The sequence below is a fragment of the Tursiops truncatus genome, chromosome 12 (assembly GCF_011762595.2).
Source record: "Tursiops truncatus isolate mTurTru1 chromosome 12, mTurTru1.mat.Y, whole genome shotgun sequence".
In the NCBI taxonomy this organism is placed as follows: domain Eukaryota; kingdom Metazoa; phylum Chordata; class Mammalia; order Artiodactyla; family Delphinidae; genus Tursiops; species Tursiops truncatus.
The window spans coordinates 87,601,163-87,618,507 of record NC_047045.1 but is presented as its reverse complement, the minus strand read 5'-3'; the positions used below and the strand labels follow the sequence as shown (position 1 = coordinate 87,618,507).

General features: G+C 42.6%; 1 protein-coding gene across 12 annotated transcripts in view; it reads right to left on the bottom strand.

Annotated features, from left to right (window-relative positions):
* AFDN (afadin, adherens junction formation factor) overlaps positions 1-17,345 on the bottom strand; it is a 138,853-nt gene that overhangs the window by 48,413 nt on the left and 73,095 nt on the right. For 6 of the 12 annotated variants that reach the window (XM_033836593.2, XM_033836597.2, XM_033836589.2 and 3 more), the window contains exons 11-15: positions 8,786-8,855; positions 5,149-5,267; positions 2,321-2,382; positions 1,989-2,194; positions 7-27 (exon numbers count right to left, since the gene is read on the bottom strand). In XM_033836593.2, the coding sequence (XP_033692484.1) occupies positions 7-27; positions 1,989-2,194; positions 2,321-2,382; positions 5,149-5,267; positions 8,786-8,855 (478 nt within the window). The remainder of the gene's footprint in view (positions 1-6; positions 28-1,988; positions 2,195-2,320; positions 2,383-5,148; positions 5,268-8,785; positions 8,856-17,345) is intronic. The other 6 variants (XM_033836595.2, XM_033836600.2, XM_033836596.2 and 3 more) reach the window with 2 other exon arrangements.

The following is a 17,345-nucleotide window of genomic DNA, read 5'->3' as shown; positions in this document are numbered from 1 at the left end:
TCCTACCTGATCAACCTGGTCTACTTCCTGGAGAAAAACAGACGCGGGGAAACCAAGCAGAACGAGAGAAAGAAACTTGTAAACAATCATGATAGTTAAAAAAAAAAAAAAATCAAAACACTAACATGAAGGTACGACATGAGGGTACGACATTTAGTTACGCTATTCCCACGTTACACACTCATTTACAGTCTGAGGCAGCTCTGGAAGCCCAGGGCGTAAACGATTAGTTTCACGTTCTTAAAACTGGCACAGTAACGAAGGGAATTCCTAGAGTTTATCTATAAAGAAGATGTTACAATAAACAAATGAATACACTGATCTCTTTAAAAGATTTACAAAGAAAAGGACTTCTTAACATCTCGTAACAGCGTTGCGTGTTTGAGACGACTTAAACGTACATAACTTGAGCGTCTATTCTCCTGGACCAGTTAATAAGAATGAAAAACAAGAAAGACCAGCAAAAACAGTAAGAGCTGAGAACTTAAAAATGTATTAAAGGTGCATTATTTCTATACTAGAAAGGAGTAACTTGTTTTTTGAAAGTAGGTTTTTACAAAAAATGAAAGAATTTAAATTATTCCATAATTACTCTCTAAAAATTGAAGATTTTTAGATCTCCAATCACATACTGAACCTAAATCTGAAGTCTGAAAGGCTTGTCCTGATAATGGTGATTTCACTGCCTAGTTAAGAAAAGTCCATCAAAAGTAGTTTGCTGATGGGAGTCTGATAATTTGAAATTCAAACGCGATGGAAGACAGACAATGGCTCTGAATGACAACTGGAAAGGAAATCCACATCTGTCTATAAAATAATAAGAGAGTAACAAAATGGTATCCAAATAGAACGACTTTCCTTTTTATCTGTTTCCTCACTTGGGTAGAAGACTCATAACCTCCTCAAATTCACAGGCTAACCACTCAAACATAAAAGAAACCCTTCTTGCAAATGTCTGGCCTTTTAAAACAGTTCTGAGGGAATTAAAAGACTAGTCTGCCTCAAACTAGTCTTTTCTAGTTTGAAAAGTATCCTGACAGGAGAAAAACAATCAAACCATCTAGCCATGCTATGTAACATTATATACCTAGAGTTTCACAGCTGAGTAATAAATAGTGTTGACAAGTGATTTAGGAACACTTTTTAAAAAAATCTGTAAATTTACTTTTAAGGACTTTAAACCTCCAAGTTATCTAAAAGTCTGGAAAACGATTATGCCAATTTTATCAACTACAGACAAGACAGTACTAAAGGAAACAAACCATTCTGCCACGAAAATATCCTAATTTCCCGAAAACTTTAAAACTGGTTTATGAAAGAATTTGAATCTGATTTTCATCGTAAGTGAGAAATGTCACGATGTCCATTATACCTACACAAGTTTGCTATCAAAAAACCCAGATGCTAACTACCAACATCCTAGTAGGCTCATTATAAAAGAACAAGTCCTTTTTCATAACCATTAAAAAATTCTAAGGAGGTGTCAGGAACTGATGGGGCGGGTAATGGAGAGAAACCGCTCGGTGGGTGAGGGGTCTGTCTGGAGTGATGGAAAAGCTATGGAACCAAGTTCAGGAGGCTGCACAACACTGTGAATGTACTGATGCTACCCAACTACTCACTTTAAAATGGTTCATTTTATGTTACGTGAATTTCACCTCAGTAATTTATTATTATTTTTTAAATTCTCAATGCCTTCTCACAACTAGTGTAATTTCAAGGGTCTTTTTCATGATCATTATGTTACCATGTACAGTCTCTCTTCCCTTAGTTTAAATTTTGGAGGGAAGAAACAGAAAAGAAGTTTACATTTCTTTTCAACTTTTAAAGCTACACAATTTCTAATCCTACTTATGTAACTTTCGTTTTAGAAAAAATTAAGACGAAGTCAAACATGGAAACAAATCTGAAATGTTAAAAAAACTAACTTAACTGATTTAAAAATTATAAACACGGTCATTGAACTGGCTTTGCAGGCTGGCGCTTACCTGAATGACCCCTTCCATCATGCTCACCATCTTGTTGACAATGGCAATCACTTTGTGCGTCCGTTCTGCGGGACTGACGTCGGGTCTGTACTGGCTGGACAATACATACCGACACGCCATATATAACACGTATGTAGGTGACAACTTAAAATGGACTGTAGAGCTATTAGTGTAATTTATAATGGCAGATAAAAATGAATCTTCAGCTGTGAAAAGATTTCAAAAAAGAAGAAGAAGAAAAAAAAAAAAGAACAAAAAAACCCCATGAAAATCAGATGGAGAAAAATGGAACAAGAAGTAATTCACTACCAATGGAATCTGAAATTACTCACAACTTTCCCTGAATTCAATGCTTGCAGGCAGTATTAGGTCAGGCCCAGGAGCGTCCTGAGTTCTGAAAGAGGAAAATGGCCATTTCTTAAAATCCGGTCACATTAGCTAATAACATCACCGACAACCAGTGCAGATTTCTGCAACTATTTCTTAAATGTCTATATATAAAATTTTTTCAAATAACACACAGCCCGATGACTGGTTTTCACGTGGAACCTGTTCAAACGTTCAAATGAGTGAACTGGGAGTGACCACGTCCCAGCTCCTCACAGAGGTCAGGTCCTTGAAGTATCTGCTTCCCTCAGGAGAACAGATCTGACCCTGTTTCTTTATTATTGATGAAGACGTCGCGTGGAGCAGAGAGATCAGGCTGCCAGGCACCTGCTACCGCGATGGCTCAAGTGACAATGAAGAGACACTGCTGGGAGACACAGAGAAAATCTAAACCACACTGAGCTTGAAACTGAGCTCTCACACAGGAAAAAGAAAAGTGTCCTAAGAGCTAGACATCGCCTTTCTCTCCCAATAGAGGTTAGACACGTGACCCCTGCCATTCCAGGTCCCCTTGACCACTCAGTGTTAGCATTTGTCCCCACGCACGGTGACCACGCTGTAGGATGACTAACACGGCTGACTACAGATCTGCAGGTACAGACGGGCGAACTAAAGTGATTCCTTTCCAACAACAAATGTTCTGGTCCCTCCATCCTCATCTCCACGCACCAAAAGATGAATAAGGAGAAATATAATGTGAGTTCATTCAAACTATCATAAACATGAAAAGTAAAAACAAAAAAACCTTCTTTTCACCAAATTACATGCTTCAAAGTTTATTATCCAGTCTATGATTTATTAATTTGGATTTAACTCAATAATTTAGGTATAAAAATGCTCTTAGAAACAGAAGTAATTCAAAAGCTCAATTATTTTAATGTCTTTCTTATGCTGCCGTATTTGTAAACATCTGAAAATGTAGCTAAGCAGTTATTTTCAATTTAATACCCATAACGTGAACCTGGATAAATTTTTACCAAATTTTTTTAATGCTTCATCACTTCAACACATCTATTAAAAATAAGGAATTTAAATTCTCATTGAAAAAAATTTTAAAATGTGTCAGTGGTACTTTAAAAGTCTTTTCCATCATTCATAATTGTTTTCTTGACTAAGGTTAGTATTTAATCGCTCATGAAAGCCACTTAGATTTTTATGACCGTACCAGTGTAGAAGAACTGCTTATACTAACAATGTATTATATACACGAAAAACAGAGACTGAAAATGGGAAGAACCATCTGTTTCCATCACTGTCCTCATATCAACAAAGCAACACATATTTATATCCAGTAAAACTTAAACAAGTCTTGGCAAAACAAAAGAATATGACCTTGCAAAAAACTTAACTAAAATATATGCTCACAGGAAAAAATAATTTCTGACATATAATTAATCATCATATGGCTATTCTGACACTATATTATCATATATTTATTAATGTATTAATAAGTTAGTAAGTATATACTTATTAATTTTGCATACCCTAAAAACATTATCCTAATCAATCTTCCCCTCCCCTAATGATGATTTGCTTATTCAAGTATTTATGGGCTAAGAACTATGATACACACCTCTTGATCACCTTATAAGCAAATGAGGTTAACTCCTTATAATACTAATTCACCGTTCTGAACATCTAATTCTAGAATATACTACCAAAAACAAGTCCGGACACAGAAAGTAGGCTATTTATTATTACATCTAAAAAAAATTCTCCATGTATAATGATTCATATTGTAATTGTAAAAAAATTCACAAAAAAGTACTGAATAATAACCAAAAGCCCATAATAAAAATGAGGTAAAAACTTGAGATTCCCAGATGAGTCCACAGATTTAATTACTACGATGAACGCTATTAAAATCTTATAATGTACAGTGCCCTCTGCTGCAAGACGGAAAACTTAAGAACTGTATCAGTCGCTTGTCGCCTGTCACCAAATGTAAGCGACCTGCCTCAGCTAATGCCTTGGTTACTGGATCTGCGAAAGGGAACGGTCAGCATGGCCTCATCAAAAGTCTGAAAAGCACCAAAGACGAGCGCTCCCGGCTCCACTGCTGATAACGAGAGCGTTCACACCCAGCTCCCCCATTTCTGTGCGAGGAGGGCTCACCACCTACAATGAACCACCATGCTTTCCTACACCGAAACAATTTTAGAAGCCACAAGGAAGCAGAATTCTGACTTAAGGTGAGATATATTTAAAAATCTTAAGAAAAGGAAATAACAAAAGGTCTATGCTCTCTGTTCAAAAAAACTAGGCAAGACCAGTGCCAGCAGAGAAAAAGACTCATCTCCGTCTCTCAACGGGGAGCCGTCAGGGCGTGAGGCAGCGGGATGCGCTCCGTGACTCTGAGACACTCAACCTCAACCTCATTCTTGGCTCTGTGTATTTTTAAACACGTGAGGATTTCCTCTGGAAATGGGTCAAATGATTAGTCTTATCTAAATATCAAAATGATCAAATATTAAAATCCTCCAAAAATTCCCTTTCTCCCTGTTTTTACCAAGTAGCACATTTAACATGGAAACATCTTAATTCAAACTGCCTCCCGTTTCACCTGGATGAGGCCGTGGCATGTAAGCGAGGGATGTAACTGTTGATGAAGCTTTTTTTTTTCAATTCAGTAACATGAAAAGGAAATAACCTTAAAGTACTGCTAACACTCTAAAAATGTCAGCCAAACCTCTGGAGTGAGTAACCTTTAACCCAAACCCTCTCCAGGTGTACTTTCACTCCTTTCACAATTCCAAAGGCACCCATTTCCCACCTGCTTTCTTGCCTGCGGTAGTCCAGCTGCTGTTCCACTCTGACCATGGGCTTCACCATCCCTCGCTCGGCGGTGCTGGCGGCAGACAGCCCCCTGTCGCCGTCCAGCCTGGAGGAGCTCTAAGTCCAGGGGAAACACAGGGCGTTTAAACACAGCACGCGGACCAACCACGCTTCACACTCAGTCAGCGTCGCGGGGGAGGCGGGGGGGGGGGGCCGCAGAGGGACAGGAGAGGCCAGGAGGGGCCCAGCAGTGCCGAGGATGCCACGTCCGCGGCAGTGTGCCCAAGAGCACAGTCACTGAGAGAATAACAGCACACACGGCCACTTTCCCCGTCTGGCTCTAAAACACAGGCATGCAGGCGTGGGGCACACACACCAGGGCCCTGCAGAAAGTCCAGTAATAGCAGCGACCTGACTCCACGGAGTTCTCTTGGGTCAGGACACAGTGGACAGGGTATGTGCACAACGCGAAGAGGCGGCTCTCTGTTTACTTGTGAGTTTTAAGGAAGGATGTAAGAATTCACTCATCACAGCTCAAAACCTAGTGAAGGGTTCAGTACCGAAACTGGCTTGCTTCCTGCCCTTAATCAACACAGGGAAAAGACACCTATGAAGCAACCCCACACAGTCGATGTAAGTCCCTCCAAGCAGTGCCCAGTCCTAGCCAGCCTGTGGCTGACAGAGGGATGAGTTACTGATGTTCAGAAAACAATCAGAACAGAATCAATAAATTTAGGTAAAAAATCCATTGCAGCAAAAAATTTATGTAAGACTTCTTGCTACATCCCTTACTGTAGAAACTGAGCACAGATAAGTAAATAAAAATCATCCTGGCCTTACCTACCAGAATTAACCTTGTGCAGCATGTATCTTTCCATTCTTTATATCTCCCATAAATGACATTACACAGCCTACACTCTGTAAAAGATACTTTTTCTAATGCTGTAGACATCTCGTAATATTATTTTTATGTTACAGAATTGTAATGGCTGTATTAACATTCTGTTGTCTATTCGTCAAGGTTCATTAAACCAATTTTTATTAGGTTGTTTAAAATGTTCATCAGTATAAAGTGTCAGGATAGCTGTGCTTGTTTGTGTGTGTATAAACACACACACACACACACACACATATTCACACACAGTAATTAATTACTTTGTTAAGGTATGGCTACAGAAATAAAATTGCTTGGTCAGTGGATGGCGACATGTAGACTACAAAAAGTTGTTATAAATGAATAATGGTAAGGCAATGAACAAATAAACTGATATGTTTATACACTAACATGTTACAAAACCACTTTAGCTGTTTTCAAATGATTTTTAGAACAAATGCTCACAAAACAGCTGAAGGAAGCAGGAAAGAAAGGTGTGTGTCTGTGTAGAGAAGGATTTAATCATGTTAAAATACACATGAACACACACACGCATAGGAGTTCAGAAAAGGATCTACCAAAATTTTACCAAAAGCCAACCACGAACTGTTTTCAGTTTTTTTTACACGTTTTCTCAATTTAGCCAAGTTTTCTATATTGACTATGCGTTTTTATAAGAAGCAAAATTTTTTATAAAGATGGTTATTATATTGGGTTCTGAGAGTACTTATTCATTAAATTGCTTAGAAGATCTTTACTGAGACTTTTACGTACTACCAGGCATTTTTCTAAGCAGCAGAAGTGCAGCAGTGAGCACACAAGCCCTACTACCCTCACAAGCTCACACTCCACAGTCAATCGACAAACAAGTAGCGTACGGTGTCAAGGGCTGCACAAAGAATGTCACGTACGGTGTGCACTAGTGCCAGGGCGCTCAAGGAAGACTCCTTCATGGAGGAGACTGCAGAGGAAGCCCGAGGTAAGAAGGGGCTCGCTGGGGGACAACCAGTGGAAAGAGCGTTCCACGAGAAGCAGGCCCACCCGGCCTTTGGGTGGGAAGGGGGTGGGCGTCCCGGGAACAGAAGCAGTGGTGGCACATGCTGAGCTGAGAGGGAAGGGGGCCGGGCCCCAGGAGCTGTGTGACACAGAGCGACGACCGTGTGACAGCGGGACAAGAAACCACCCAGAGGCTTCGGAAGCAGGGCAGTAGCAACGTCTAATTCACGTCTTTAATACCTCGGTTCAGCTGCCGGGAGGAGAATGACGGGCCAGGGAAGAGCAGAGGAGGGGCTGCCGTCTAAGAAGCTCTGCGGTCCCTCCGCCACAGGACGGCTGCAGCCTCAGCCAGACTCTCCCGGGGACGACAGACAAAGGCGGGTCAGAGGGCAGGGGCCGTGCCGGCGGGACCTGCCGATGACCGGGTGAGGGCGTGACCAGGTGAGGGGACGAGGGGGGCCAGGGTGGCCCGCGACAGGTTTCTGTCGAGCGATGCCGAGGACGCTGGAGGATGGGACGTCAGGCCCCGAGGTGGGGAAGGGTGAGGGAGAGAAGGTGCGTGAGAAAGAAAGTCTCCGTTTGTCCCAGCTGCGTTGAATGTGACGGGTGCTGCAGAGTCTGGGGGGCTGGCGCCCAAGACGGGAGTGGCGCGCACAAAGGGCATCCAACTGTCTTAGGTCAGCTGGGAACAGGTACCAACGGAAGAAGGGGGCCCGAGGTCTGAAGCCTTGGCCCCCAATTTCAGAATCAGGTGGGGGGGGGACGGGGACCCACCAATCAGACTGAGGAGGAAGGTGCCGTGAGACGGGGGCGAGAGAGGCCCTGGGGCGGAGGGCGTGCCCTCGCTGGGTGGTGCTGGCACCGCGGAGACGGACCACACGGGACCTGGAACCGGGGGCGTCGGTGCCCGGGACAGGCGCGGCCCTACGGCGGGAAAGGAGATGGAGTGCAGGCCGTGGACACGGCCACCGCCGATGATCCCTGCCAGAAACCATGCTGAGAACACGAGTAGGAAACGGGCAGTAGCTGGAGAGGACAGGAAGGAAGGGTTTTAAAAATCTGTCCCGGTGCCCGAAGATGAGCCCCACGCGAGCAGCTCCTGCCCCCGAGCCGGGCCCGTGAACGGCGCAGTGGAAGGCGCAAGGCCTGGGAGCTCAGCGCTTCTCGTGAGGCACTAAGACGTCCGCCGCCCCCGTGGAGAGAGATGGGCGAGGGGTCCCGGCCACCAGCCGTCCCACACAAGGAGCCACCAGCAAGACCAGCAGAGCAGACTGAGCCCAAACCGCCCTGCACAGCTACGAAGAAACAAAACAGCTGCTGCTTCAGTCCCCGAGTCTGGGTGTGGGGTGTGACCCAGCAGACGGGAACCAGAACGAGGACAGAAGTAAACCAACTGTGCAAGAGAGAGAGCACAGCGCCCACGGGCGTGAAGCGGCAGGTGGGAGCCGGGACCCAGGCTGAGGTAAGAAGGGCAGGAGTCCGCTATCTGCGGGGGTGGCCTGAGCGAGAAAGGCTGGCCACACAGAGGACAGGCCTAGGACACACTGCTTGGGAGAGAGAGCACAGCCTCCCGGCCTTAGCGGAAAAGACGGTCTGCTGCTCACGTATCACCACGAGAGACACGAGTGGTTAGGACACCCACACGCAGGCCACTATTAAAGTCTGTCTGTACAATACTTTTACGAGGATGTCATCAGTAGTTCATCAAAGACGTCCTGTTATGCGAAACAAACACAGTCCTGTCAGGTAAGAGACAATCACCCACCTTGCTCGCTGGTAATGCTGTCCCACTATGAACATCTCCTCCCAAATCAAAAGTTGTCTCCTGAACAATTCTGTTGAGACAGAAAAAGAAATACATAGAATTAGTAACTCTCCAATGGTAAGAGGTAGTCTCTTCTTTATAACACAAAAGGAACAGCTAGCTAAATATCCCTACTGCCAGAATATGAGCTTAATGAATTAAAAAACTACTGTGACTTTATGAACTTTTCCTACCAATGTATACTGAATACTCTTGAGATCAGATTTTTGTTTTTGACTCTCTACTTTGAAAGGTAAGAAAGTGAGCCTTCCTTCTCCACCTCCCATTTTTATTGTTTATTATCATTTTTCTTTTTCTTTTTTTTTAACATCTTTATTGGGGTATAATTGCTTTACAATGGTGTGTTAGTTTCTGCTTTATAACAAAGTGAATCAGTTATACATATACATATGTTCCCATATCTCTTCCCTCTTGCGTCTCCCTCCCTCCCACCCTCCCTATCCCACCCCTCCAGGCGGTCACAAAGCACCGAGCTGATCTCCCTGTGCTATGCGGCTGCTTCCCACTAGCTATCTACCTTACGTTTGGTAGTGTATATATGTCCATGCCTCTCTCTCGCTTTGTCACAGCTCACCCTTCCCCCTCCCCATATCCTCAAGTCCGTTCTCCAGTAGGTCTGTGTCTTTATTCCTGTCTTACCCCTAGGTTCTTCATGACATTTTTTTCCCTTAAATTCCATATATATGTGTTAGCATACGGTATTTGTCTTTCTCTTTCTGACTTACTTCACTCTGTATGACAGACTCTAGGTCTATCCACCTCATTACAAATAGCTCAATTTCGTCTCTTTTTATGGCTGAGTAATATTCCACTGTATATATGTGCCACATCTTCTTTATCCATTCATCCGATGATGGGCACTTAGGTTGTTTCCATCTCCGGGCTATTGTAAATAGAGCTGCAATGAACATTTTGGTACATGACTCTTTTCGAATTATGCTTTTCTCAGGGTATATGCCCAGTAGTGGGATTGCTGGGTCATATGGTAGTTCTATTTGTAGTTTTTTAAGGAACCTCCATACTGTTCTCCATAGTGGCTGTACCAATTCACATTCCCATCAGCAGTGCAGGAGTGGTCCCTTTTCTCCACACCCTCTCCAGCATTTATTGTTTCTAGATTTTTTGGTGATGGCCATTCTGACTGGTATGAGATGGTATCTCTTTCTGGTTTTGATTTGCCTATCTCTGATGATTAGTGATGTTGAGCATTCTTTCATGTGTTTGTTGGCAGTCTGTAAATCTTCTTTGGAAAAATGTCTATTTAGGTCTTCTGCCCATCTTTGGATTGGGTTGCTTGTTTTTTTTGTTATTGAGCTGCATGAGCTGCTTGTATATTTTGGAGATTAATCCTTTGTCAGTTGCTTCATTTGCAACTATTTTCTCCCGTTATGAGGGTTGTCTTTTGGTCTTGTTTATGGTTTCCTTTGCTGTGCAAAAGCTTTTAAGTTTCATTAGGTCCCATTTGTTTATTTTTGTTTTTATTTCCATTTCTCTAGGAGGTGGGTCAAAAAGGATCTTGCTGTGATTTATGTCACAGAGTGTTCTGTCTATGTTTTCCTCTAAGAGTTTGATAGTTTCTGGCCTTACGTTTAGGTCTTTAATCCATTTTGAGCTTATTTTTGTGTATGGTGTTAGGGAGTGATCTAATCTCATACTTTTACATGTACCTGTCCAGTTTTCCCAGCACCACTTATTGAAGAGGCTGTCCTTTCTCCACTGTACATTCCTGCCTCCTTTATCAAAGATAAGGTGACCATGTGTGCGTGGGTTTGTCTCTGGGCTTTCTATCCTGTTCCATTGATCTATCTTTCTGTTTTTGTGCCAGTACCATACTGTCTTGATTACTGTAGCTTTGTAGTATAGTCTGAGGTCAGGGAGCCTGATTCCTCCAGCTCCGTTTTTCGTGCTCAAGATTGCTTTGGCTATTCGGGGTCTTTTGTGTTTCCATACAAATTGTGAAATTTTTTGTTCTAGTTCTGTGAAAAATGCCAGTGGTAGTTTGATAGGGATTGCACTGAATCTGTACATTGCTTTGGGTAGTAGAGTCATTTTCACAATGTTGATTCTTCCGATCCAAGAACATGGTATATCTCTCCATCTATTTGTATCATCTTTAATTTCTTTCATCAGTGTCTTATAATTTTCTGCATACAGGTCTTTTGTCTCCTTAGGTAGGTTTATTCCTAGATTATTTTATTCTTTTTGTTGCAATGGTAAATGGGACTGTTTTCTTGATTTCACTTTCAGATTTTTCATCATTAGTGTATAGGAATGCAAGAGATTTCTGTGCATTAATTTTGTATCCTGCAACTTTACCAAATTCATTGATTAGCTCTAGTAGTTTCCTGGTAGCATCTTTAGGATTCTCTATGTATAGTATCATGTCACCTGCAGACAGTGACAGCTTTACTTCTTCTTTTCCGATTTGAATTCCTTTGATTTCCTTTTCTTCTCTGATTGCTGTGGCTAAAACTTCCAAAACTATATTGAATAAGAGTGGTGAGAGTGGGCAACCTTGTCTTGTTCCTGATCTTAGTGGAAATGCTTTCAGTGTTTCACCATTGAGGATGATGTTGGCTGTGGGTTTGTCATATATGACCTTTATTATGTTGAGGAAAGTTCCCTCTATGCCTACTTTCTGCAGAGTTTTTATCATAAATGGGTGTTGAATTTTGTCAAAAGCTTTCTCTGCATCTATTGAGATGATCATATGGTTTTTCTCCTTCAATTTGTTAATATGGTTTATCACATTGATTGATTTGCGTATATTTAAGAATCCTTGCATTCCTGGAATAAACCCCACTTGATCATGGTGTATGATCCTTTTAATGTGCTGTTGGATCCTGTTTGCTAGTATTTTGTTGAGGATTTTTGCATCTATGTTCATCAGTGATATCGGCCTGTAGTTTTCTTTCTTTGTGACATCCTTGTCTGGTTTTGGTATCAAGGTGATGGTGGCCTCGTAGAATGAATTTGGGAGTGTTCCTCCCTCTGCTATATTTTGGAAGAGTTTGAGAAGGATAGGTGTTAGCTCTTCTCTAAATGTTTGATAGAATTCGCCTGTGAAGCCATCTGGTCCTGGGCTTTTGTTTGTTGGAAGATTTTTAATCACAGTCACAATTTCAGTGCTTGTGATTGGTCTGTTCATATTTTCTCTTTCTTCCTGGTTCAGTCTTGGCAGGTTTTGCATTTCTAAGTATTTGTCCATTTCTTCCAGGTTGTCCATTTTATTGGCATAGAGTTGCTTGTAGTAATCTCTCATGATCTTTTGTATTTCTGTAGTGTCAGTTGTTACTTCTCCTTTTTCATTTCTAATTCTATTGACTTGAGTCTTCTCCCTTTTTTGAGATCAGTTTTTTGAAAACTAATAACAAAAAATTGAAAGGAAGCATAAAGGAAAACAGAGAAAGCTGTTCCGTCAGTGAGTCTCTCTAGGTGGCAAATGGCATGTGTGGGCTCAGGGAAGGCCGGGGTGTGTGAACACAGCGCCGACACCTGAGGCGCCAGGAGCCCACGTGTGGGCTCAGGGAAGGCTGGGGTGGGGTGGGGGGGTGGAGTGGGCATGAAGACAAGGCACAGGCCCAGCTGACTCCTGCCTGAAAGCCAAGCTGATGGTTTTTTAAAAGCTCACGGATACCACCATTAGGCTACAAATAAAGAAATGGAGAAATTTTTGATAATGTCAATAATTAGATCCAGAGTAATTCTAAACAGTTTTTAAGAATATCTCAAAAATACCAAAACTGTTAAACTTATCATTATGAAAAATTAGTTGAGAATATAAACGAAATCTCATTTCAAAGAGTCAATAATCTGAGGCAAGCTACAGCTCTTTGGCAGAAATGAAGGGTGAATGCAATCCATTTATTCCAGTTCACGAGAGAGGCCCAACCGAAGGGGAGAAAGAGCCCTAAAACATCTGTTGAGAGGCTCATACACCATGATCAAGTGTGATTTATTCCAGGGATGCACACAGATGGTTCAACAGCCACAAATCCACCAACGCGGCACACCACGGTCATCTCCACATATGCAGAACAAGATCTGACAAAATTCAACAGCCATTTGTGATAAAAACTCTCCACAAAGAGGGCACAAAAGAAACATCCCTCATCATCACAAAGGCCACGTATGACAAACCTAAGTCAACATCACACTCAACAGCGAAGAACTGAAAGCATTTCCTCTAAGATCAGGAACAAGACAAGGACGCCTACTCTCACCAATTTTATTCAACAAAGCCAGAGCAATTAGGCAAGAAAAAGAAATAAGAACCATCTAAATCAGAAAATAAGGGAAACTGTCACTATTTGCAGATGACAAGATGTTATATACAGAAAACCCTAAAGACTCCACTAAAAAAATGTGTTAGAATAACACATTAACACACATAACACATTAACACATCTAACACATTATGTGTTAGAATAAGCCAATTTGTTATTCAAAACCAATAACAAAAATATGTTGTGTTTCTATACACAAGTAATAAAATATCAGAGACATTAAGAAAATAATCCCATTTACAGCCGCATCAAAAAGAATAAAACACCTAAAAATAAATTTAACCAAGGAGGTGAAAGACCAGTACACTGAAAACTCCAAGACACTGATAAAAGAAACTGAAGAAGATACAAATAAATGGAAGATATTTGTTATTTTGTGCTCATGGACTGGAAGAATGGATATTGTTAAAATGTCCATACCACCCAAGGCAATCTATACATTCATTGGAATCCCTATCAAAATTCCAATGGCATTTTTCACAAAAATAGAACAATTCTAAAATTTCTATGGAACCACAAAAGATCCCAAGTAGTGAAAGCAACCTTGAGACAGAACAAAGAAAAAGAACAAGTCACTCCCTGATTTCAAACTATATTATTGTACAAAGCTGTAGTAATCAGAACAGAATGGTATCAGCCTAAAAACAGACACACAGATCAATGGAACAGGATAGAGAGCCCAGAAATAAACCCACACATATATGGTCAATTAATCTATGACAAAGGAGCCAAGAATATACAATGACAGAGAACATACAGGACAGTCTCTTCAATAAAAAGTGTTGGGAACACTGGACAGCCACGTGCAAAAGAATGAGAATGGATCACCATCTTACACCAAACACAAAGATTAACTCAAAATGGATCAAAGGCTTGAGTAAGATCTGAAACCATAAACTCCCAGAAGAAAATATAGGCAGTAAGCTCCTTGACACTAGTCTTGGTGATGAGTTTTTGCATCTGACAAAAAAGGCAACAAAAGCAAAATAAACAAGTGGGACTGCAGCAAACTAAAAGCTTCTGCACAGCAAAGGAAACCACCGACAAAATGAAGAAGCAATGTGTGCAAGGGGAGAAAATATTTGCAAACCATATATCTGATAACGGGTTAATATCCAAAATATATAAAGACTTCATACAACTCAGTAACAACATCGCCTCCCAAAACAAAAAACAATTAACAAGCGGGCAGAGGATCTGAATAAACATTTTCTAAAGACATACAGATCACCAACAAGTACATGACAAGATGCTCGACGTCACTAATCACCAGGGAAACGCAAATCAAAACCGCAAGGAGGCATCACCTCACACCTACCAGAATGGCCATCATCAAAAGGACAAGAGGTATGTGTTGGTGAGGGTGTGGAGAAAAGGGAACACTCGTGCACTGTTGGTGGGAATGGAGATCGGTGCAGCCACTATGGAGACCGGTAACGGAGGTTCCTCAACAATTAACACAAGAGCTACCGTATGACCCAGCAATCCCACTTCCGGGTGTATATCCGAAGACAATGAGAACACTGACTTGATATGATATCCTCACCTCACGTTCACTGCAGTCTCACTCACAACAGCCAAGACATGGGAGCAGCCTAAGTGTCCACTGATGGTAGAATGGATAAGGATGATATAGTGGGAGTGTGTGTGTGTGGGCGCGCGCGTGCGCGCACGCCTGTGTCTGTGTACACACGCTCACAGGAATATTATTCAACCATAAAAATGAAGGAAATCTTGCCATTTGTGACAACATGAATGGAATGTGAAGAAACTGTGCTCACTGGAATGTCAGAGAAAGACAATTACCATATGATCTCACTTACATGTGGAACTTAGAACAACAAGACAGCCATAAAAGGAATGAAATTTTGCCATTTGCAGCAACATGGATGGACTTGGAGGGCATTATGCTAAGTCAAGTCAGACAGAGAAAGACAAATCCTACAGATACCACCCGAAAAATACAACAGACTAGTGAATACAAGAAAAAAGAAGCAGACTCACAGACACAGAGAACAAACTAGTGGTTACGACGGGGGTGGGGAGAAGGGCAGTACAGGGGCTGTGGGATGGGAGGCGTAAACCGCCGGGTGTACCACGGGCTCAAGAATATGTTGTACGACGTGGGGAGCAGAGCCAATATTTTGTAATAACTGTAAATGGGAAGTGACCTTTGAAAACTGTATATAAAAAAACAGTAACAACAAAAAAACCAAACTCACAGATACAAACATTGGTGGACACCAGAGGCAGGGGTGTCCGGATGGTGGGGGGAAGGCCAAAATGGGTCAAAAGGTACAGGCTTCCAGTTTTAAAATAATTAAGTCCTGGGGAGGTAATGCACAGCACAGTGACTACATTTCCTGAGACTGTGCTGCATAACTGAAAGCTGCTAAGAGGAGATCTAAAGTTCTCATCACAGGAAAAAACTGCATAACTACGTGTGGCGATGGACGTAACTAGACTTACTGTGATCATTTCACAATACATACAAATACTGAATCACTATGTCACACGCCTGAACTAATACGCCAATTATAGCTCATTAAGAAATATACATACATGTGTGAAAAAAAGGAATACCTGAGTTATCTACCTAGAAGTCTGCATAATGGTTTAACATGAGAACAGTATTAATTTTTATAAAAAAGGAAAGTCCGTTCTACTTTATGGATGTACGTGTAAGTACTGGTATATTCAACCACTAAGCAGTTTTGACTAGTTTTGCAGGAAAAAGATGTAATAAAAATGAAATGTCACAGCAGCCCTACCCCTCAGTGAGATGTTCTCCATGTCCTTACACGAACTCTGCTTTCAGCCAGAGACAAGACAAGAATCAACAACCGCAGGCCTCCAGAGCAGGAACCATTAAGGCAAAAAGCAGTAGGAGACGGATGTTCTCACCCAGGAAAACATCGCCCACAAAACTGAAGCGCCGACTGCAAGAGTGGGACAGAGACAGTTTGTAGAACTGTGTTTATGACAGTAACACTACCAACTAACACCATCAAAATAAATATGATACAAAACCTAGAAGTAAAGCCCAGTTGCAAATAAGAGGCAGTAATCGTAGGCACTGCTGATAGACGATACACACCACACCAGAAGAACTGCTCACACGGTAAGTTCTCTGGAGAAACTTCCGAGGAATAAGCGTGAGGCTATTAAGCAGGCGGGCTTTACCCTGTCCAGTTGTCTGGTTCTGAAAGGAAGAAATGGGGCAAAGGAAAGCTGCTAATTAACATGGAAACCCTTTCAGCAAGACCATCTGCTGAAGAGAAGAGCCAGTGGGAAGGTCACGACAAGAGACAGGAAATGGGGAGACGGCTGATAAACAAATACAACCTGAAGAAAGGAATTTAAACAACCTGGTCCTGCCAGACACAGTAGGGAAGGACGGGTTTATCGCGCGCCCAGTTTAAAGATGGAGACAGGGACCTTCCTGTGAAGAACAGATCCACGCCGGTTCTTTCGGGGACGAAGGGCTCGGTCACTTGCTGAACCCTGGCACTGGAAGGCGAGACGCTGGGACGTCAGATCCCCACACCCGCACGGCAGTCCCTACATCCACCCTGCTGACGCGAACATGCGCGAACCACAGAGCGTCCATCCGGGAGTGGTGTTACGTCTTATCTGCACCAACCGCGACCGCCCTTCACCCTTCTCCACCGCCAGGATTCAATGTGGACAGAGTGAGAAGAGAGGCCAAGACGTCCTCAACTGCCTGGCAGCAGCCGTCAGGGTAGAACTCCTAGTGCCGACAGTGAGCTAGCGAAGGGCCAGCACGAGGGAACGGGAACGATCCCCACGTGGCCCCAGGTGGAAGCTCTGCGCGGTTTCACGCAGGAAACCACGGCACAGGAACGAGGAGCGCCACCCCTGGGATGCTACGTCTGTGCTCTCAGCAGGGCCGGGGAGAAGCTACTGCCCCTGTCTTCCCAAGATCCACACCCTAGCAACCTGTAAGACGGGTAATAGTCACCGGGCAGTATATTCATGAACAAAATGTTATCAAAAAGGAAGTCCTATTCCCTTCCCCTCAGAGAAGTTTTCCCAGACGGTAAGGAGTTTCCTTTTCCAGCACCAGGCCCACGTTGCAAGTCCTCAGACAGGCACTAGGTGGAGCCAAATACCTTGAATTCCTTAACAAAGAACAACGTGCTTCACTACTAGTAACAGAGAAGGCACACCTCAACAAAAGCACCTCGGTGATG